Source organism: Prionailurus viverrinus, chromosome D1, assembly GCF_022837055.1.
Source record: "Prionailurus viverrinus isolate Anna chromosome D1, UM_Priviv_1.0, whole genome shotgun sequence".
In the NCBI taxonomy this organism is placed as follows: Eukaryota; Metazoa; Chordata; class Mammalia; order Carnivora; family Felidae; genus Prionailurus; species Prionailurus viverrinus.
The window spans coordinates 76,134,312-76,157,562 of record NC_062570.1 but is presented as its reverse complement, the minus strand read 5'-3'; the positions used below and the strand labels follow the sequence as shown (position 1 = coordinate 76,157,562).

Below are 23,251 nucleotides of genomic sequence, written 5' to 3'. Positions count from 1 at the left end.
CCGTCCTTGCTCTTCCTAGTTCTAATACGATAAAAATGCAATCACATGCCAACGTTGTTTTTTCCTTTTTAGTTGTGAAGTCAATACAAGCTTAAATACAGTGAATCTTATCTAGAAGAATGAGTTATAATTAGTCCTTCTTCGGGGCGCCTGGGTGGCGCAGTCGGTTAAGCGTCCGACATCAGCCAGGTCACGATCTCGCGGTCCGTGAGTTCGAGCCCCGCGTCAGGCTCTGGGCTGATGGCTCGGAGCCTGGAGCCTGCTTCAGATTCTGTGTCTCCCTCTCTCTCTGACCCTCCCCGTTCATGCTCTGTCTCTGTCTCAAAAATAAATAAACATTAAAAAAAAAAATTAAAAAAAAAAAATTAGTCCTTCTTCAAAGGCCACTTGTCAAAAAAACTTCATTAGATAGGCTGCTCCTATACTTTTCACCATATTGAACTTGTAGAGGAAAGGAAAGTTCTGGAAGAATACAAAGTTTGAACTTAAATTTCACAACAACAATTTCTTTTATTCTAAAAAATACTCACCATGTTTATGGACCATGTTATCAATATTAAATTGATGCTCAGACTTACAATGTGAAAATGTTTCTTCAGCAGATGTAAATAACCTGAAAAATCAAGTGACAGCTTTATGAAACAGTCCCCTCAAAAGTCTAAATATGGATTTCATGTAAAATATACACCCCCCTTCTAGTGGTTTCTAAGAAAAAAACAAACGTACCTGTACATGAGAGGAACCCAGCACCACTACAGGGAATTAGAACTTCTGAGTCCCATTTTACACCCCTAACAACCTTTTTAAATGTCAAAGTTAATTTATTTGCCAAATAGCAGCACTGAGATGATCAGAAGGCTTTTAAGGAAGAGAACTCCCTTTGATAGATTCTATTTCCCTCAAGACATGAAAATTCCCTACAGAAGATTCTTTTCTCCTCTCTGTCAGTGCTGCTTCCAGAGGCTTTGAACTGCAACAGCTCAAACTGCTTTTAGAAATAAAGCATAACATGTAATTTTTACAGCTGGCATATTCCCAAAGTGCCATATTTCAAAGGTAATCTTGTAGTGTTCTGAAAGTACTTGTGTTACGGACATTGTGAGGACCAGGCCTCTTTATGATGTGACCTGCAAAACTGAAGGACACTTAAGATAGAAATATACAGCAGACTTAAGATAGAAATATACAGAAGCTGCATACTTCTGAGCTCCTAGCACAAATGCAGCAAGTAGTTTACAACCAATGTTTACCTTGCTGTGCTTATATACAGCCTATCACAGAGAAGTACATACCTAATGCTCAATAAATATTATTTTATGACAACTAAAGTAAACGTAGACATTCTGTACCTACGCAAATGAGGCTACATGTGAGAACAATGACGAATCAAGAGGAGCTAATACACCACCAATCAGCACCATGCCCATATTTATGGGAAACTGGCAAATGTTTATTAAAGTAATACTGGCCAATGCCAAGCCACTTGCCCAGAAAGTCGGCCAAAGTCAAAGCTTACTGAGACGAATAGGCAGAACTTTAAGTGCAAAGTATAGGGATTTGGATATAAGAAAACCACAGCATTGTGACCTTGAACCAGTTATTGAAACTGCAGTCTCTTTTTCCCTAAGTGAAAAATGCATCAATTCCTTTCTCTTCCATAGGTGGGGAGCTCCTACCTAGGAAAGATGATTCTTTGGATAGTTCAAATGGAAATAATGCTGTAACTTGAGAAGCTCTGCTGTAACTTGAATAGCTCTCTACTTATAAATGAATTATAGAATGGTAAAGCTGGAAGGGACCCAAGGGATTATCTAGTTTAGTGACTCCCAAACGGGTTATTCATTAGAATAACCTCAGAAAATGTCTTTATAAAAATAGGAAATTTCTAGATCCCTTGACTGATTTAGAAGTGCTGTGGTGCAGAGTTCAGTACCTTTTTAAAGTCTCAGGTGAGACTTTAAAGGGTGCTCAACTAGATTTGGGAACCATAGATTCTGTCCAAACCCTCTTATTTCACACAAGGGGAAACTGAGGCTGTCGAAGAGAACTAGTATAACCTGCCTTCCAGTTCATGGCTCTCTCTCTATAGCTACTGTGCTTCTGCCTTCTCAACAAACCATCACTCCACTGGTTCAAGGATTTGAGGGCAGGCCGCTCGGGTTCGACTGCGGACCACAGGTACCCACAGGGCCCGGCACCCTGGGGGTGACGCCTGGCACTGGGGTGGACGAACCTGTCACAGAACAGACAGGGGGTCTGCTGCTTGTCGTGGGGGAGATCGGCATCGTCCTCATCCTCCCAGGCGGCCTCGTCACCGCTGTCGGATAGCTCTGGCAGGTCGTCTTCGTCCTCCATAGCACCCCGGCCGCCTAGCACACGCAAACAATTAGCCCTGCCCGAGACGGACACCAGTGCTAGCAGGGCACACGTGAAGCAGAGGTGTGGGGGGGGGGGGGGGTGATGCTGCCCCGGCCCCGCTCCCCGCGGCCCTTGCCGGCGCACCTCCTTCACCCTCCCTGCCAAGCCCCACCGTCCGACCCCGCGTCCAGGGGACGCAGCGGGATAGGAGGGTCTTTCTCCCGACCCGCGGCGGCGCGGCCTTCGGGCTGGGCGAACCGGGTGCTAAGGGACCAAGAATACCCACCCGCAGCGCCCGACGCTAACGAGCACATGGCTGTATTGCCCCGGAACCCCGCGCGCCTGGGGGCGGGGACCGGGCTGGGCAGCGTGCGCGCAGCCGCTTCCGAGCTCTCCCGGCCCGGAAAACCGGGAACGAGCGCCAGCGCGCGGCAGGGCCCAGAGTTGGGGAGGCTCCCGGTCGCCTGGAAACGCGAGAGCGCGCGCGTGGGCTCGGGAGCGCTTCCGGCCCCGAGGCCACGGTTGTTGGTCACGTGAGTTGGATGGGCGGGGCGAGAGCCCGAGCTCCGCCTCCTGCAGCCTCCAGTTGACGTAGTGCGTGCAGAGTAAGCGCTGAAGCGGGGATTAAACGTCGCAGGCTGTGACGTGACTTTGTCTCCTCCTCGCGCTGCGGCGGGTCTTAGCGGGAGGTTCTCACTCGCGCCCCCGAGCCCAGAGGCGGAGAGACGCTACAGCTGTTTTGCAGCGGGCACCGCGCCCTCTGTGCGTCCCTTATTCTAGGAACCAGCAGTTAGTGGAGGAGCGGCCCGCTTGGGGCGCCCTCTGGTGGCGGAGGCGGCGGAGCGCAGGCAAGAGCCTGGGCCTCCACTCTAATTCCTGAGCTACCTGATCTCCTGCAGCAGGGTGCAGCAGGGTGGGGAGAGGGAACTACAGGAGGCATTGTGGGTGTACAAGAGCCTACGTAGGGACCAAAGCCTGGCGCCGTTTTAAGGATTTTAGTCTTTAAAGTGCAGTGGCTAAGTGAGAGCACAGACTCCGGAGCCGACCTACTCAGTCTGAATCCTACTTCCGTCACTTTGTTACTGTGGTCTTGGGCAAGATCAAGACCTCTCACCGCCGCCACTTCTCAACTACAAAACGGGGATAGTGACTTAACTAGCCACAAAACTACTGTAGGAATAAAATGACTTGATACATGTAAAGTGCTTAGACAGAAGTGTTAACTTGTCCTGAACAATGGGAAGCAGCTGACCCTGTCGGTTACGCGAAGGAGAGATGCTCTTCCATACGTTTAGAAAGTAATGTTACGGCCACTATGTGGGAGGAGCACAAACGTTCTCCTACCTCATGCCATTTTTCCTCCTTCTGAGCATATACTCAAGCCACAGAATGCTTTGTCAGGTGGGAGTTGACAGCAGTCACTTCTGTAGGGAATTGTCTCAGGCTTCTAGTCCCAGAGGCTAGCACGTTTATCCCATTAAATGTACTACCTTGGCTTGGGCGTAATCCTCACTTCCATCTCAACTCAACACTTCACTCTGGGTCCCACCCTCCAGCCTCTGAGTTAGAGCGAATGAGGCCTTTGCTAAGAATACTCTACAAATACAAACCACCATTTCTAAAAGTTTCCACTGCCATTCCAGCAGCCCCCACTTAGTTTCTTTCTTAGCACCTACCATTTGCTTGTTTTGTTTCCTGTTTGTTTTTTTGTCTTACCCCCCGCACGGTGTATGAACCTAAGGGCCTTGTCTCTTTGCTTTCATTTCTCTGGCACATAAACATGGTTTAACTCCTAATAGGTACTCATTAAATTTGCTGAATGAAAATGATGCCCTGTATTGCTAAACTCTTCTGAATGTATTCCTCTCCTAGAGGACAGTATCTATCAAATATTGGTTTCCCACAGGCCTCAGTATATCCTCATAGGGTCCCCTCATTTCATGCCTCCCTTCTTGGAGCCCACGCTTGTTATCACCCAAACCACAGGCTCTTCAGAGTCCAGCCCCAAAGGAACCCCGCCTGGCAGGAGCAAGATGTTCCCTCTCCTTTCTGAAGTCCACATCCTAAGACCCTACCCCATCCTAAAATACGTCTCTTTCCTAGGTGACTGAGAATGGGAATGTCCAGTCCATTCTACAGATATACCCTCCCAATTAAAGGGGATAGCCTTTATCCTCTGGTGTTCACTGAAGCTTGAAAGGTACCTGGCATCCCCTAGACTCTGTAAAAATTGAATCACTCAAATCACTTTGTTTCCCTCAGCACAGAAGTTAAGACAAGTTTCACCACTACCCTTTGTTCCTGGATGGAAATTAACAGTGTACTCTTCTTGACTTTGACTCTTCCTTCTGCATCTTTCTTTCTTTGTCCATAGTTTTTCAAGTGTGCACCTTGACATACACTTCTACTGGCTATGTGAACATTTTATGGTTAATTACTACAGGGATCCTAGACCCTATAAAAGAAACCACATATTTCAATTTTATTCATCCATAGCATGTACTAATCCAGTCACAATTAATGGAACTTCCTGGAAATACACAGATACTGGAGGCTTTTATAGAGCGGTTACAAATACAAGCTATGCAGTCAGGCTGACTTGGGTTAGAATCCTGGCTCTGCCATTTCCTAGCTTCAGGTCTTCAGCTTCGGACTTTGGGGCAAGGTGCTTAACCACAGTGAGGCTCAGTTTCTCCATCTAAGATATGGGGATAATACTCAAACCTATAAGGATTATAAGGATTGTTGGAGTGTTACAAGACACATAGCATATGTAAAGGCTGGCACTTGATAAATACTAACCAGTATTCTACCACCCAACTGACCAAAATGCTACATATTTCCACTAATACTTGGACATTTCCTAACCATATAAGAGGCACCCAGGACTTGTTCATTTGTTTTCCTTCCTATGTTTAACTTCCCCATGATTATACAAGCGCAGTTATGTAATAACTTTTATTACATATTCTAAAGAAGTAGTAAGGCACAATGTTCCTTTACACAAATACAGCAGTCAGCACCGGGTAACTAAGAAACACAAATATGACAATTTTGGAACAGAACTCCCCTGCAAAATATGAAAGGTCTGTACTGCTGCTCTGACTGCAGACAAGCCTTTCAAAGCAGGCCTCCCCACCAGTGGCACCAGAACCACCAGGGGAAGCTAAAACAAATCAACAGATCACTGTGCTCACACCCTGAAGATTCTGATTCAGAGGTTGAGGCACAGCCTGTGAATCTAATTTTGAAAAGCTCCCTGGGTGACGTACATATACGGACAAGCAGGCTCTGCACTGCTGATGCAGAACACAGTAATTTTTTTATTGGATCTGGCAGCTGAGAATAGTGAAACCGCAGTTAAGACACACTGACTTCTTTTAGACACCGAGAGTAGCAATTAGGTGGCGAGTGTTGCATTTTACAGAGGGAAGCATTTCCCCAGCGTGGTCACGGCTTGAGAGAGTCATCGGCTTTTCCCAGGTCATGGATGGCGTTATTATCCAGCAGTTCCTTCTTCTTGCCACTTGGGTTCACTGCGTTGTTCAGCATTGCCCTAACCACAGTCGCCACCGGCACAGAGTGCCCACTGGCCCAAGATTCTGGTAAGGAGCCAAAGAACCTCCTAACCAACCATTCACCTGGACGAGATTCTTGCCTATCACACAAGAGAACTCTAAAGGGAAAAAGAAAAACCGAGGAAGAGATGGTTTATTGTATTCAGACCATAGAGGGTGTTATGAACTGAATGGTGCCCATGCCCTCCCCCAAATTCATGTTTAAGCTCTAACACCCAGTGTGGCTGTATTTGAAAACAGTGCACTTATGAGGGTAATTAAGGTTAAACCAGATCATAAGGGTAAGACCCTGATCTGATAGGACTGGTATCCTTACAGAAGGGGGAGAGATAGCAGAGATCTCTCCATGTGCACACAAGGGAAAGACCACGTCAGGCCATCTACAAACCAGGAAGAGAGGCCTCACCAGACACTAATTCTGATGGCACCTTCATTTTGCACTTCTAGCCTCCAGAATTGTGAGAAAATATATCTCTGTTGCCTAAGCCTCCCAGTCTGTGGTGTTATTCTGTCATGGCAGCCTGAACAGATTAAGCCAATGGGTAAAAGATATTTTGTTTGGTGAATGAAGAGGACTTTTTTTTTTTTAAGGCAGCAAAAGCTACCCAGGAAATTCCAGACTACTCTGAACCTGGCACTACCAAAGTGTCTGCCCTTTCCTCCAAAGCCAAAGGTATGTTCTTCAGAGAAGCAATCTATCTCCAGATGAAAAACTAACTTCTAGGGAAGAATGAACAGCAGCATACTCGTGGGCAGGATGAATGCTTACCCAGGCCTAAACACAGAGTAACGTTCGAATTGTAATTCTTCAACCCTAGCTTCCACTTCTCCCTGTTAATAAAAACCAAATTTTAGCATTTAATCAAGAAGACCAATGCATCATAATGCTTAAGAGGGAATACCTTGGGGTTTTGAAGATAATCTGCTTCTGGAGGTCGAATAATTATAAATATCCTTATCCAGAATTTTAGATTCTGGGAAGTTAAGGAAGAGATCATTTAATCTTCATAGGCAGTAGAGAGTTCAAAAAGATGTACTGAATGAGAGGATGGCTGCATGGTCAGCCCGGCCTCTCGTGTGACTGATTTTAAAATAGATCCAGAGGGTAAGTAACATGTTAGGCATTCAACCATCAATGAATAACCTCCCCTTAGTCTAGAATTAATGTCGCAGGCTGATGAACATCAACCTTTTTTGGGTTCCAGGTAGTTCCAGTAAAGTCAGAAGACCCACTGATCCTCTACATTACTGTCTTCCTAATAAATCCCATCAAATTTCAAGAGACAGTGAGATTACATCTACATGATGGCTTTCAATTAAATTTATTAAACAAACTATGAATTTTCATGCCAGCATCTCTATGAACAGAAATGCCAGAGGAGCTCAGGCCATGGGAACGTCTAAAGGCCGTGTGGATTCAGTGGCATGAATTCCCCCTCTTTCTTGGCCTGTTCATACCATTCACTCGGCACCTAACCTGACGCATCACATAATCTTGGGTAGTTTTAAACACTTTTGTAAAATTAATGTTTTTGACTATATTTACAGAGCTCTGCCACCTTCACCACCATGTAAGTTTAGAATTTTTTCATCACCTTCCCCCCCAGAAAAGCCCCACACCAACCAGCATTCACTCCCATCCCCTTCCCACAAGCTCTATCCAACCACTAATCTTTCTGTCTCTATAGATTTGTCTATTCTGGGTATTTCATATACATGGAATCATACAAGTTGTGGCCTTTTGTGACCAGCCCCTCATAAGGTTTTCAACGTCCATCCATGTTATAGCATGTGTCATGCCTTTTTTATAGTTGAATAATACTCTTTTGTTTGTATATACCACATTTTATTCATCCATTCATCAGCTGATGGGCATTTGGGTTGTTCACGCTCTGGCTATTATGAAAAATGCTTCTATGAACATTCACATGCAAGTGTTTATGTGGACAAATCCCTTAGTTTTTACAAAGGTATGTTTTGTCTCTATCTGCAGCATGCATGAAAGAGTTAAGATAGCAGGCTGAGACTCTACTATCTTAGAAAGGCCCACTTGACCTTTGGCTTGTGTCTAGGAACTTGGATTTCAGGAGTGTCCCTGTCATTACCCAACCGGTAGGGTAGTTTATAGCGCCTAAACTGCTTGTACAAACAATGTGGTTTATGCTGAACACTTGGTTTCCTTCTGGAAGTTTATAATTTTTTCCAGGCTCAGGGTGCCAATGTGACTGACCCCATAAAAACTCTCAACTCCTGGGGTCAGAAAGTTTTCTCTCATATTCTCAACACGCACTGCGGCAAAATTAAGCCTGTGCGACTCTACTGCGAAAGGACTCTTGGAAGCCTGTGCCTATTTCCTCTGGACTTCACCCCATTCATCCTTCCCTGTTTACTGCCTTTGCTTTCCCTGTAATAAACTGTGGCTGTAAGTGTATATGCTGAGGCCTGTGAGAACTTCTCGCAATTTGCCAAACTGGGGGCTAGCCTTGGAGATCCCCAAACAAGAAACCTTGAGGGCAAGAGCCATACCCAATAATAAAATATCACCTACTCAGGAAGAGTTTAAGAATCACTGCCTCGAAGTCTCTTCTCATGCTAAGATTCCATGCTAATATTCAAGACCAGAGCTGCTACATCTTATTTCATAATTACCAGATACTCCACAGGGGGAAAGACACTGGGAATTATCTTTCCAATCACTCCTGTTTATTAAACATACCCGTGCAAAAAACAGTCCCTGTCATTATTTAAAAAAAAAAAAGAATCTAGTGCATTTAATGCCTTTCTGTATTATTTATAATTTTACGTTATTTAGTGTTGCCAATTAACCAGGGTTCTCCAAAATATATGAAAGGCAGAAATGTGCACAAACCTTAACTTGCAGATATAAAAAATTGCTCGACTTATCAGCTCCTTTAGAGGACAGCAAGTTAAAATGTTTGCAGCCTCCAGCTTTTGCCAGCTCCGCAGACTTGAGGACATAATCTCGATCGACACGAACAAATCCTTCCTGAGGGTGAAAAGGATGGGAGTTATTTCCAAAAAGCTGTGAGTTCATCTTAAAGATTACTATTCAGGTTGGGTGGCAGGCCAGGAGGCCTGCAGGGGAATGGGGATCTAAATAAAATGCAACCAAGCATAGACCCTGGGAAAGACTCCAAATACGATCCTCAGGATAGACGGACCAGCTTTAGCAGCGAGGCCAATGAGAAAATAAGGACGGTGACATGGAAACACAGACACCAAACAAATCTGCAAGGAGCAAAAGGAACAGTAAGGTCAGGCTGAGAAACTGCTTTAACTCACACATTTCTCTGTCTTTTAATAACTTTACAAGCTTACAACCCTCTCTCTCTTTTCTCTGTTTTGTCTGTGTCAGGTTTAACGTACAGGGTCTGACGACACAGCCGAGAACACTATCTGGGCACTACCAGAACGAAGTCTATTTAATTTCCAATTTTTGTATATGTTTTACATCATACTTTACATATTAATGAAGAGTGAATCCTCAAATTGTTTTACTGAGAGATATATGATCGGGAATGTTTGGGGGCCCCCGGTCTAGACTCAGTCTGGTGAGGGCAGTGGCTGGGTCTTTCTTCTTAATTCATATCTCAGCATCGGTGTGTGCCTGGCACACAAGAAGTACTCTAAAAATATCTGAATGAACGAATACAATCCAACAAAAGAAGAGAAAAGGCAAATCCAATTAGAGAGAAAAAAAAGAAGAACTAAGTAGCAACAAAGGAGGAAGGGGAAGCATGGTGCAAACAACAGAACGGAAACTCACTTCCAGGGCCTAACTAACAGAAGGTCACATGCCGGTACCCAAAACACAGAATTCCATCAAGTAACAGCTTCTCAGGACCAGGATGCTGGCATCCTCGATCTCCACACGGCTGGACAGGAGTCTAAAGCCTAGTGAAGCTGAACTTCATACACACCCACAACTCTATGATGAGGTTTTCTATAATGACAGTTCCAAATCTGAAGACCATATTACTACCCTGGTGATTTTTTTTATTTTAACTAAAAATTTTCCCTGTAGTAGTTTTGGATCCTACATGTTTTATTTCGTAAGGAGATGTTTGTCTTGCACCTCAGGAAGCATCACGTCCAACCCCGTCATCATGGAGATGTGAAAACAAGGGCCGGCGTCTGGTGAACTTCCTTCTAAGGAGAGAAAGCTGAGAGTGGAATGCAAATTCTTGACTCTGAGTGGTGTCTCCATTGTATCCATCTTCCTTCTCATCTCACACTGCCTCCAGCTAATGACAATGACTAATTCATAACCTGGGGGGGGGGGGGGAGAATAATGGCCCCTCAAAGATGTCCATGTCCTGACCCCCATACCTGTGAATATGTAAGGTTACACGGCAAAGGAGAATTCAGGCTGCAGGTAGAATTAAGGTTGCTAATCAGCTGACCTTAAGATTATTCTGTATTATCTAACTGGGCCCAATTAGTCACAAGAGTCCTTAGAGGTGGAAAAAGGAAGCAGAGAAATGTGAGGAGCACTCAGTCCCCTGTTGCTGGCCCTGAAGATGGAGGGAGGGGACGGTGAAGCAAGGCATGCAGGCAGCCTCTAGAAGCTGGAAAAGGTAAAGAAATGGATTTCTCCCCAGAGCCTCCAGAAGGGAACACAGCCCACTCGACACCTTGATTTTATCCCAGTGAAATCTGCGTCAGATTTCTAACTTAGAGACCTGCAAGATGATACATTTATGTGGTCCTAAGTCACTAAAGTTGAGGCAATTGGTGACAGCAGAAATAGGAAACTAAGAGATTTCAGTTTGAAAACAACAGGCCCAAGCAAACTTTTCCAACTTTGTATAAAAACAGATCGTAAAGGTGAACATGTCGTGAATATAGAGCTCGATGAATTTTCACAAACTGAACATCTTCTGCAACCAGCTCCCAGATCGAGAACTAGAACATCACTCCTCCCCCAAAAGCCTCTCCTGTCCTTGGTCATCACTGACAGTACATTTCCAACTACATCCACTACCTGCAGGGCAGGGCTACGTTTCTGCCTTATTCGAGACAACAGAAACTTCACTCGGTCCCCACACGTCATCACCATCTCCTTCTGTGTTGTACACTTGCATTTTCATTCCTCACAGCACACCCCCTACACACTCATTCCAACTCACGGTGCTGCTCTTTTACACCAGTATGAAGCAAACTGAGTTTACGACTCAGCTCATCCTGAGAGAGGGATGGGATTCCCTTCAGGGCCAGTCTCCGAATTGAGATTTTACATGTGCTGAGCGTGTGCCAAGAAAAATAATCCAAAGCTACAAAGAAAAATTCTAAAGCCCTCGGCTCCTCTTCCACATCTATTTCTTCCCCTCAACCCCACTCCCCAAACTCTGATTTCAATAACAGGTTCGTTATTCACAATGAAATTACAGAGTGGACTAGTGGAATAAATTCCTTTTTGTCTTTTCAGTTGTTTTAGCACTATTGCTTGGGAGCGTTATCATAGCTGTCGCTGTTAAAATGCTTTCTCTTCCATCGGCTTCTGTAAAAATAAAGGAAAGATCTGGCCAATCACAAGTGCCTGGACCGACGCTGTCTCTCTCGCTTAATCCAGGGCCAGTAAAGGGATAATTTGATTAAACTGAGACCCTAATTTATTTGGCTTTAGTTCTGGATCAACCTCTCCTTAATAGAGTGCTGCCGTCTCCAATTGTTAGATGAAAATTAGAGTGACATAAATGCCATGGGACTTTTTCAATCTGATTAGTCCGCTAAAGCACATCAATACCACCCCAGCCATCACACTCTGGCGTCCTTCCTTTCACCGGCCCGGCGAACAACTGACAACCACTCCTTGCAGGACGAGCACCCACGCTGCCGCAGAGACCCCCACGCTTAGCCCGTCATCCCTGCTCAATGGGCCCTGTTGACAAGGTGCCCATACCTTTCTCCATTGCTGTTCTCTGGACAAAGCTAAAGATTGTTTTATTAGCAATCAATGGCTGTTAATCCAAAATGATTTCACAAATCCTCTGAGCCCTCAAGCTGATTATAAATACGCATTTTTCCAAGCCCACAAATTTTGAATTTCACTTCCCCCGCCCTGATGCATGGCCTTTTAGCTGTGAATGAAACTCAAAAGCAAAGGGGTCAACGGCTTTCAAGGACTTAGAAACCAAACTTAAACATGGATCCTGGTGACAGACTCGGAGATACCAACCCACACTAATTTTCTCTGGAGTGAGGAAGATTCCATTTAGAGACAGGAGGAAGCTATCTTTGAAATCTTAATAACATCCTTTCTTGTTCTCTAACTGCACAAATAAAAAAAAAATAGGAGAAACAAGCTAAAACAAGCTACTTCATATCCAAGAAACACAATTTTTGGAAAAACAGTGTTTAGTTTCCCTAACCATATGGCAGGAGAAAAAGATATCTCTTCTGAGAGCATTTACATCCATTCTGTTATAGCCAGTGTGCCTTACTTTAAGCTAGAAAAAAGAATTGATCAAATAAGTTCCTGCTATAAATTTCCTTTCCCAGCACCTGCTCAAAAGAATAAGCACAACGTAATACAACTCGGCAGACATATCTTCACCGGCTCCACAAACATCCAGGGAGACATATTCTCCAATGACTCTTTGAATCGTATTAAAATCCAAAGCTACTAAGTATTTCTTCTCATCTTCTTTACACATGTCTCAAAAGTGGGAACACTGTGACTTAAGATACAACTCGTCCTAACAAGGTATTTCAGCGCTGACTGGCATGGTCCACGAGCCTGCCACAACAATTCAACATCTGGGGCCTCCTTCTCCAAGGAGGGAGGATCTATCATCCTGTAAAGGGGCCCACTTAGCCATATTCCTGCTTCAGATTCTTTCTCCTTTACTCCCTTTGCAATCCAGCCCATAAAATTAGACTAGAAAACAGAGATGCTGACAAACAACAAATGGCATAATCTGAACCCCGTCTGTTTGTGTCCTGGAGGGCATCTCTGTATTTGATGCACAGCGCGCGGGAACCAAGATCTTGGTTAGAGAAAAAGCTCTGGAGAAAAAAATAAAAATCAAACAGGTACTGAGATTCCTGAGTTCATCTCTACGTTCTCACAAAATGTTTCCAGTTAGGGCATTCTTCTTTCTGTGTGATGGAAGTCAAAGAATTCTGCAGACCCAAGGGTCTCAGTGGTCACCTCCTTCTCATTACCAACGAGGAGGCAGTGGCCCACGGGAGCTAACCAGGACACCCATGGCTATTTGGTATCCAGAGCCTCGAACCAGCGGGGGCCCTATCACTTCACGAGCACCCTCTCAGGCATCAAATTAAACAGTACAGATTACGACAGGAGTCAGAGAGCCTTTCCTATAAAGGATGAGATCGCAAAAACTGTCAGATTTGCAGGCTTATGTTAAGTTACACAGCTCTGCCAGCAGGGCACAACAGCAGCCACAGACAATACATTAGGTAATGAGAACAGCTGTGTTCCAGTAAAACTTTACTCGTGGATAATGAGATCTGAATTTCTTATATTTTCACGTCATGACATATTATTCCCCTTTTGGGTTTTTTTTTTAGTCATTTTAAAATACAAAAACATTCTTAGCTAAATGGGCTGTAGAAAAACAGGAGGGCTGGATGTGACCGACAGTCTGTGGTCTGCAACCTGGATTAAAAGAACATATCATTAGAATCAGAAGCCAAGAGACTCTAACGATGCCTAATAAACGTTACAATCGTTCCATGAATCACATCAACGGCATTGTGCATTCAACAGAATCCAAGAACCTGGACTGCGAGGAAACAAATGAAGAGGTGAAACCATATTACACCACCTCAAACTCACTAACCGCATCCTTCCCTTAATACACATAAGGGGAAAGCACTACTCTCAGTGACATCTGTGAGTTTTTGCTCCACAGCCCAGGCCAATGTAGATCTGGGTTTCAAAGGGTATTTCAACCTTCACTAGCACACGAGTTATGTATTAAAGCAAGGTGAAGGCCACCTGGGGACTACAGCACCTAGAAAAGCAGGCTGCTGAAAGCAGGTCCAACAAGAAGAGGAAGGCTGGCTCGCATCACAATCTCCCAAGGAGCTTGCTAAAAATAAGTTGCCAAGCTTCCAACCTTAGAAATTCTGATCCAGCAGATCTGGGCAGGGGCCAAGTAAGGAAGCCGCTGCACCGATGAGACAAATGGGGTTTGTGAAGGTGAAAAAGAAGATCAGCACCTAACACGACTAAAGGAAATGGTTATCCAAACAGCTGACGAGGTTAACAGACCTATCCCTAGCTCCAGTTTCAAGAGAAATCTGGGTTGACTGAATTTTATGGGTTGGAATGTTCTCCCCCAAATTCCTGTGCTGAAGTCGTACCCTCCAGTACCTCAGAATGCGACCTTATTTGGACACAGGTCGTTCCTGACATTATTAGTTGAGGTGAGGTCATATTGGGTCGGGTGGTTCTTAATCCAATTGGACTATTGTTGTAAAAAGGAGCAATTTGGATACAGCCACACACGCACACAGGAAAAACGCCAACTGAAGAGACACACAGAGAACACGGTCATCTATGAGTCAAGGAGAGAAGCCTGGAAAAGTTCCCTCCCTCACAGCCATCAGGGTAACCAAACTTGCCAACACCTGGATCTCAGACTTCTAGCCTCCAGAGCTGTGAGACACTACATTTCTGTTGTTTATGCCACCCTGGTTATGGCACCTTGTTACGAGAGCCACAGCAAATTCAGACACTGAAGATCATAAGGAGGTAAGATGGCTACTCAGAGTGTCAACAATGAATGAGACAGAAACCATGAGTTTCTTGGAGTTTCTCTGATGGAAAGTCATATTGCCGAGGAAAAATGTGGGGTGTTCCAGTTACCAAACAGCTACAGAATGACACTAGGCTTGCATTGGCTTTACAGTATTCACCTGATGAGCTCTTTTTCTATAGAGAGGGCTGCCAACTCATAATTTGGAGTAGGGTGAGCTTGGAAATCCACAATCCCCCTTCAGACAACTATTATTACCCAGCCGCTTGTGAACTGTCACCTCTTTTAAATTACCTAAAGTTGTCACAACCCCCAAACTTTATATTGCATCCAATCTAAATTAGTTTCAAATTAGAAAAAAAAAAAGACTTTCTGGAGGAAACGTCAACTTACTTTCTGCCACTATCCTCTTGAACCATTTAAACCGCAACTCATTTCTGATATTATAGCTGGTTTAGGGGTTATTTCTCTTGCTTCCCCACCAATACTTCAAACCGATTTTGGAGAACAAAAGGTATCGAGTAGCCTGAGGGTGGGATGGGGTGGGGGGAGGGGAACCAACTCCATCTAAAAAAATACTCTGGATAGGGAAGACACCCGATTCCTCCTCTGATTAAAACTGCTTTACGTGATTTGAATACATCAAAACAATTTAGACTTTTTCCTGGAGCATCCTATAACGAGATTTGCCTTGTGTCATGAATATCAACTGCTCCATACCTAATGCAGTGTTTTTTATTTTGCTGAGTCACCACCAAAATCAGGTTGGCACTTGAGACAGTTCAACCTGCAATGCACTAGAACAAAAGTTCTTCAATGCTCTCAGAGGGCACACTGCTTGTGACTGGCCCTGGGAGAGAAAAGCCTGCACCAGCTGCTGAGCAGGAACATGACCCTTTCTAGGAGACATAATCTGCCCATTCCCGGGAAAGTCCAATTTCTCTATAATCCATACTTTCCAGCACAGAGCTCAAACCCAGCTGGGTTCCAAGTGGACATAACAGAACTGCAAAAATTTGGAAATACATCCTTACCGAAAGCATAAATAGAATTATTATTTGGATCACCAGCAGGCCCAGAGAAACACATCTGAGCTAAACCCCTTAGCTGGTATAAACCAAGAGTTCTTAGTCATGCGCTCTCCTAATGGTGCTGATGCGTGGGCCTGTGTATAAATCTATGATAAGCCCCCACAGCAGCATTGTGGTCCTGCATATTTAATAGATACATTTAGCTCCAGCAATCTTCTGCCAGAGGGATAAACTATAGTCAAGGTATATATCAAGATATCAAGATGTATTAACACCTGCCCAGAATCTACATAGTAAGCAATGACTTCTAACTAGGTAGTAAACTATGACTTCTGGACAGAGGCCGATGCAATTTAGAATACCATTAAAAAGAAAATAAAACATGGATTAGAACAGTTCTGCGTCAGTTACGGCTGAATCACCACTGGGGTTGAATCATCGCCGAAGGCTGAGTCATCACCAAAGGCTAGCTGAATCGTGCCTCTGTTCTGACGTCCTATATCGGAAGTTTAAAGCTTGGCATGAAAATAGGTTCCAGCAAATCATTCATGTGAGAGAGAACGCTTTAAGTTTAAAACATTTATAAAGAAAAAAAAAGTTTACTGCCAACAGCATGAGCCAGTTACTTTTACTCAGACATAATGGTTTGCCTTCATCAGGGGATGTGGTGACAGCAATATTTGCAAGAGGCAAGACCTTGTAAATATTTACGACATCTCTCAGCACGAGGACTGAACTTAAGGATTACTTTGAAGAAAAGATGAATTTATCAGTACTATCCAAAGAATAGTAAAAGCTAGGGCAGCCTATGAAATCTTAAATGATAAGAGCTTATTTACATTTAAGCACCACAAACATAAAGAAAAAGAGGAAGAAAGGAATCTTTGACGTTACTGGCCGGCAAAAGGGAAAGGGGTCTATTTCTTCCTTACCGCCCCGGCTTTTTTTCTGGTGGTACCCAGGCAACAGAATCCAACATCATGACCTTGAAAGGCAGAAGCGTAGTCATCCAACTTTTCAAAGTCCACCACTTCTTGATTCTAGACGACAAGGACAAAGCTGTATATAACTTGATGTTATTAAAAGACAGAGAAAAATACCCCTCTAGATTTAAAGAATAAGTTACAGAACATTATTGAAGAGGCTGCCCACTTACCATTAAATTTTGCGAGCTCTCTGCTCTGGCATCTCTTTCTCTTGCCAGTCTCCTTCTATCTTTTCCATGTTAGACTATTTAGCAGGGCAGATTCCTAGGTACAGAAATTGCGATGCCACATAGTGTTTCTTTTACTTAGTAAGAAACCTCTGAAAGGGCCAGAGCGGCACTGGTGCAGAGTGGCAGAAAGCTGGGGCATTAGACATTAAGCATGGACACATTTAGTACTTTATACAGAATTAATAAGGTACTGGGTAGTTTTTAAGACCTATGACCACAGGATTGTTACAGATACTATTTATAAAATTGATACTTTGCCGGGAGAAAAACCAAGTTTAGTAACATAATAGAAATTCAATTAAGGAAAATGCATAATCATATTTTTTAAAAATTTTGCAAGCTCATTTTCTCCCACTAAAAAGTTATTAATCTGAATTCAAAATCAACAATGCACTTAGATGTCCACAGTATATATAATTGGACTATAAGTGATCCCTAGATCTCTAAAGTCAAGTTCAATTATCATTTTCTCTCTGGAAAAATAAAAGACCTGTCTATACCACCAGAAGGGATACCAGTGAGGTATAATTTCAGGGCAAGGAACAGTGTTTGGAACCTCAAAGACCTAGGTTCGACTCAAGCCTGCTACTTACTAAGCCTATGATTTTGGCCAAGTTATTTACCATGCGCCTGTTTTTCCACCAATAAAACGTGAATGATAATCTTTCCTTCAGTCCAATTCATGAACCACGTATTTTAGAATCGGCCAGTGAGTGTTTGATAGAAAGGCTTATTCTTAGGTGTTGCACTGATACTTCTGAAGCAGAAAATGCCCTTGTAATAAGCACCCTCAGTAATTTTCATGCTCACTCAGGTTTAAGAACCTTCATGAAACCTCATAAATTTGTTGTGAAACCTAAAAAAGAAAGATTGAGGGATGCCTGGATGGCTTAGTTGGTTAGGCATCAGATTTTGGCTTGGGTCATGATTTTGTGGTTTGTGGATTCGGTTTGTGGGTTCAAGCCCCGCATAGGGCTCTCTGCTGTCATCCCACTTAGGATCCTCTGCCCTCCTCTCTTTTCCCCTCCCTAACTTGTGTGTGCACCCTCTCTGTCAAAATAAATAAAGACTGGGGAAAAAAAAAAAGATTGAGAAGTTCCCATCACCCAGGAGTTCAAATAAAATGTAGTTTTCCTTCCCTAGTAACAACTCTTTCAAAAGGATTTTCAGGGCACTATGTGCAATGCTGAAGAAAAGTATGTTCGCATTAAGTGCATAACCAAAAGATGTGCCACCAGAACTCATTTATCAAAGCACAGAACTCAATTTCCGTTTTTAATTACCAGGAGTATTTGACATATTCCATGAAGGCAGCCTATGAAAAGTACTTATTACCTAAGTCTGAGCAAAGATGTCCATTTTAAATAGAAAAGTCCTGGTGGACATAAGCTCTATGCAAAATGACTGACCGTGGGTATTCAGGGGTTAAGAACATGTACAGTGAGACACTTGTTACCTAGAATGTTCCACCTGTGAAGCCTATAGGACCAAGTTCTGTAGTTGTGGGGTCTCAGAATTACATTATAGTTTAATCTGCCACAGTTCACAACTCCCTTTAAATGAGGAAAGGAATCTCTGCAAAGCTCAGACTTCAAATATTTAGGGGAATCTGGCATGTATCATTTGGCTAACCACGTAAGCGTGGCAGTGGAGAGAATATTCCACTTACATCCACAAGGCTGCAGCCCTGGGAAGTTAAGAGGGCAATCTTGTAAGTGAATAACCGCACCTTTCATTGCCATAGACTCTGCTTGCAATTCACTAACATCAGCATTGAGTGGACAGGTAAACAAGACAAGCAAAGTAGTTTAGAAAATTGCCCCAGGTTACAGGTCTGCTTCTAGAACCCAGCTTGAATGGCTCTGAAAATGTGCTCTTCTCTGTCCCCCCCAGGCCCCATTACAATCCAGGCCGGCCTTACAGGAGTCTAGATTGAAAGAAGGGCTTTGCCCAAGGTCACACAGTGAGTGGGTAGGCTGACCTGGGCTTAAAACCGCGACAAAAACTTCCAGAAAGGGCTCTCACAGACCATTCTTGGCCACATTCTGATCACCTCTACCACTGCACAGGCAATGTTCAGCCTTTAGGCTTAAAAATATGTTCACTCCGCAGAATCGCTGCAAATACATTTTTAAGTCCCAGCTAAAATACCCACCACATTTTTATAAGCTTCCTCATCGAAGGTGAGCTTTCTCCGGCCAATGAGCGTGACTTTGGAAAACAGGTTCTGTTCCAAGATTTCTTTTAAGAGCACTCTGCCGGTTTCCCCGCTGGCCCCCAGAATAAAGACAGATTTATTCTGCATCCTGAAGTCTTCCCGAAGCTTCGGCAGCGCCTCAGTCTCAGCCATGCTACAGAAATAACATCGACAGATGTGGTCTTGGGATGTTTAAAGGATGGCCCTTGCTTATCCTGGGGAACAATGGTGGTTTATTTGTTCTAGAAAACAGTACTATTTTTCTCCGCAGTCTGGGCCCAGGGGAAAGTGCTGAATCACCTGCAGGGCGTGGCGCCCTGGCCGTCCCCGCACCTGAGTAAATCTACTGCTCGGAAGGGGCCCTAAGGAGAATGCGCCCAGGTGCCACGGCACCCATGGGCCTGGTTCTCCACCGGTACCTCCGGTTCCAACCCCTCCTTCCTCCGCCCACTGGGATGCAGGGGCCTAGCTCGGTCCCCTGCACGGAGGGGTTACCTGGAGCCGGCCCCCGGCCCCGCGTCCTCAAGCCACAGCAGGAGCAAGGCGGCCAGCAGTGCCGCCGCCACCGCGCTTAGCGCCGCGGGCCCGGGAATCAGGGAATCCCCCCTTCCCCTCGGATCCGCGTCCCCTCGCCCCATTCGGCGGATGCCCCTCCCAAGTGCGCGTGGGGGTCGCCGGCGGCCGAAGCGCGCGCCTACCCGACTACGTCTTCCGGTGATTTAGCAGAGCCGCTGCCTCGCCCCGCCCGGGGGGGCGGGGCCTGGGGGGAGGGCGCGGGGCGGGCCGCGAACACGTGCGCAGCGCGGCTGGGTGGGAAGCCTGGAGTCCATTTCCTAAATGTCAGCCTTCGCCTGCATCCTTTTTTCGACCTTCGTGCCGCCGCCTAGGCTAAGGTCGCCCTCATCCAAGGCCTCGGCCAGTAGACGCGACCTTCGCTGGTCTCTTTCCAAAACGTGTCATTTCAGTCGTGTATTGGATATCTCTATCTCGAATTCACCATGACAAAACCTTAACCGTTCCCATCCAACCACCCCAAACCGAAATTAAACAAACCTCCTTGCCTCCCTTGGGTCTTGCTTTGCCTATACATTCTCACATCCTCACCCCTCCTCTCTCAAGTCAGAAATTTGGGCTGTCCCCATTGACTCCTTTTTCCTGGCCTTTCCACCGTCCAGATTAATCTCCAAGTCCTGCCATCCTATCTGCCTTTCAGACATTTCTCTTGTGTAATTCTCTCACCAGAGCTCACCAGTAAAACTGGTTTCCCTACCCAGGTCCCAGATTGTGAGCCAGGGTGATCTTCCACACCTGATCCCGTGGTTCACTCTCCCAGATCAGTGGTGTTTAGAACATAACAAAATACATTGGGCCTGCCCTGGATCTTGAAGTCCTTGTCAGGAATTAGAATCACAAGTAGGAATCTGAACAACAGAGATAGACTGCGTTGTAAAGGTTGGTTATTCTGGGCTGCCCAGCATTCAAACTCTATCCCTATTTTGGGGAGTTCCAAAGTAAGTGGGACACAGGACCCCACCTCCCCCTCTAGAAGCCAAGTGAACCATGTGTTCCCTCACCCAACTCCTTGTGAATTGTTATATATAGGTGAGACCTAGGCTCAGCTCATCAGACACTGCCATCCAGGTTTTCACTTCTGGGGGAGTGAAAATAGATGCAGTGGAAGCCTCAGATAGGGTTCGACTGAACGAACCAGCCATAGGATAAGGGCATCATCCTCTGATCTGTCAGAGAGCTGATGGTATGATCCTTTATGTGTTTTGCCTCAATTCCTGCCTGTTTACAGAGCCTGTTCTTTATAGTTTGCTATTCTTCCTGTAATTTCGTTTTCTGCTTCAGCTAGCCAGGGCTACTTCTCTTGCTTGCAATAAAAAACCTTGAATGAGGGGCGCCTAGGTGGCGCAGTCGGTTAAGCATCCGACTTCAGCCAGGTCATGATATCGCGGTCCGTGAGTTCGAGCCCCACGTCGGGCTCTGGGCTGATGGCTCAGAGCCTGGAGCCTGTTTCCGATTCTGTGTCTCCCTCTCTCTCTGCCCCTCCCCCGTTCATGCTCTGTCTCTCTCTGTCCCAAAAATAAATAAAAAATGTTGAAAAAAAAATTAAAAAAAAAAAAACGTTGAATGATACAAAGCAGAGTGATTTGTTCCCCACTGACCTGTCACAGTGTTTGCACCCTTCCCTTTGGGCTCCTAAAGCTTTTCCACTAAAATGCAATTTAAAATCTTGTCAACTAGCACTGTCTCAAGAATTTATTCATCATATCTCTTGCAGAGATTAATTGTCCCCAATGTCCATTCTCCCCTTTCTTGTTTTTAGTTGTGGCATAATTGCTATACAATAAAAGGCACAGGTCCTAAAGGTTCAGTTCCATGATTTTAGACAATTATATATACACCTAGGTAACCCACCCAAAACAAGATATAGAACATTTCTGTCAACCTGGAAAGCACCTTCATTCTTTTTTCTAGGCAATCCTTCCCCATCCCAGAAGCAACCATTTTCTGATCTCTGTTGATACAGATTACTTTGGCTGTTACAGAACTTCATTAAATAAAACCATACAGCATATACTCTTTTGTGCCCCAAGTTTTTCTGCTCAACATAATGTTCTTAAGACTCATCCCTGTTATTTGTAGGGCTGCATTATGACCTCCGTGGGCCCTTGGGACTTCATGGGCCCCTTTCTTCATAAAAAATGAAATTAAAAAATTATATTTTATAACTATGTTACTATAAAAACAAACATATCCATATTATATATTAATAAAATGTTTTCTTCAGCCTGAAAGTTCATTTTTTTTCCTCCTGATTTTAAAGAAATTTAAAGAAATTTAAATTTAGATTTGTATCAGTACTTTGTTCCTCTGTTGCTGAGTGGCATTCCATTGCATGAATATCCCACAACATGTTTCATCATTCTCCTGTGGGTGGACATTTGGTTTGTTTCCTGGTTTGGGCTCTTATGAATAAGACTTGTATGAGCACTCTTGTACCAGTCACTTTGTGGGAATATGTTTTCATAACTTTTAGGCAAATACCTACAAGAGGAAGGACCAAAGCATTTGCTAAGGTTCACATACCATTTTCTTCTCCTACCCACTTGGTATCATTGAACTTTTTAATTTTAGTCATTTAGTGGATGTTGAATGATCAAAGGGCTCCTCGTCTTTCTTTGAGCAATAGGGCTCTAAGTTATATCTGACCACATGGCTGTCCATTTAGATTCTATATTTCCTGGTATCACTTGCAAGACAATATGACCATGTGACAATGTTTTAGCCAATGAACCTCAAGCAGAGATAATATGTACATATTTGAATCAGATTTTAATAAGGAAGTTACCTGCTTTCCCTTCATTTTCCCTTTCCTCCTATCAGTAGGCCAGAATGTGAATGTGGTAATAGTGGGCCAGCTCTGGTCCTGGGAAGAAAAATACCCTAGGAGATGGCAGAGCAAGAAGTTAGAACCCGAGTCCCTGGGTGACTTCAAAGAACAGAGACACTTACCTACCCTGGACTGCCTGCCCATCTGTGGGCAATGGGAGAGAAGTACACTAAAGTCATGTTGGAGCTACCATAATTTTGTTTCAGCAGCTTAGCCAGCATTTGCCCTATATAAAATCCTTTTAGTCAACCTTGTCAATGGATATTTACTGATTATTTAATGTGAGGTAAATACTGTGCTAGGCACTATGGATTTTTCCAAGATGAATCAGATACCAGATAAATTTACTCTCACCTGAGGCGGCAAGTCGCGAATACTTCGGGAGCTAAATAGAAGTACATGTAAACCTTATCAAGCATCCCCAAACCTTCATAGGGTAGCACATGCTAAATGCCAAATGAGTATACACACAAGAAATGGAAACTCATAGAAAGACAAACCCATGACTTGTCTTCTCTGACAGTTGGCTAGCATCAAGGCCCTGCGATAATGTGACATGTCCTAGGCTACTAGGGCAATAGGGTAACAAACGATTATGGCAAATAGGAAAAGAAAGGCATAAGGGAAGGAGGGAAAAAGGAACATAGAAAAATCTCGGGCCAGAAGACCTACCTGATAAGTCCAGGTTTGATATCCACCTTTAACTTAAGTGAAGTTTCTT

The 23,251-nt window shown here is 44.3% G+C and overlaps 2 protein-coding genes across 3 annotated transcripts in view; both read right to left on the bottom strand.

Moving 5' to 3' along the window:
- PRMT3 (protein arginine methyltransferase 3) overlaps window positions 1-2,866 on the bottom strand; it is a 136,844-nt gene extending 133,978 nt beyond the window's left edge. Inside the window, exons 1-3 of the mRNA XM_047877646.1 lie at window positions 2,645-2,866; window positions 2,234-2,369; window positions 531-613 (exon numbers count right to left, since the gene is read on the bottom strand). Of these exons, the coding sequence (XP_047733602.1) occupies window positions 531-613; window positions 2,234-2,369; window positions 2,645-2,672 (247 nt within the window). The 5' untranslated portion in view covers window positions 2,673-2,866. The remainder of the gene's footprint in view (window positions 1-530; window positions 614-2,233; window positions 2,370-2,644) is intronic.
- Window positions 2,867-5,655: 2,789 nt separating this feature from the next.
- On the bottom strand, window positions 5,656-19,949 carry HTATIP2 (HIV-1 Tat interactive protein 2). Of its 2 annotated transcripts, none has more exons than XM_047877648.1 (6): window positions 19,829-19,949; window positions 19,089-19,284; window positions 16,650-16,757; window positions 8,806-8,943; window positions 6,706-6,767; window positions 5,656-6,034 (listed from the first exon to the last, which is right to left on the bottom strand). In XM_047877648.1, exons 2-6 carry the CDS (start codon window positions 19,281-19,283, stop codon window positions 5,809-5,811), a joined length of 729 nt encoding a protein of 242 aa, XP_047733604.1. In that variant the 5' UTR covers window position 19,284; window positions 19,829-19,949; the 3' UTR covers window positions 5,656-5,808. The 2 variants fall into 2 exon arrangements, with proteins under 2 accessions (XP_047733604.1, XP_047733603.1); XM_047877647.1 differs by lacking the exon at window positions 19,829-19,949 and adding an exon at window positions 19,626-19,786.
- Window positions 19,950-23,251: the final 3,302 nt, after the last annotated feature.

Excerpts from the sequence above, each read along its gene's own strand:
- HTATIP2 (XM_047877647.1), bottom strand. The coding sequence starts at position 19,768 with ATGGGGCGAGGGGACGCGGATCCGAGGGGAAGGGGGGATTCCCTGATT. Across the intron at positions 19,285-19,625 it reads GGGCCGGGGGCCGGCTCCAG|CATGGCTGAGACTGAGGCGC; the intron begins GTAACCCCTCCG and ends TTATTTCTGTAG. Across the intron at positions 6,035-6,705 it reads TACTCTGTGTTTAGGCCTGG|AGTTCTCTTGTGTGATAGGC; the intron begins GTAAGCATTCAT and ends TTTTCCCTTTAG.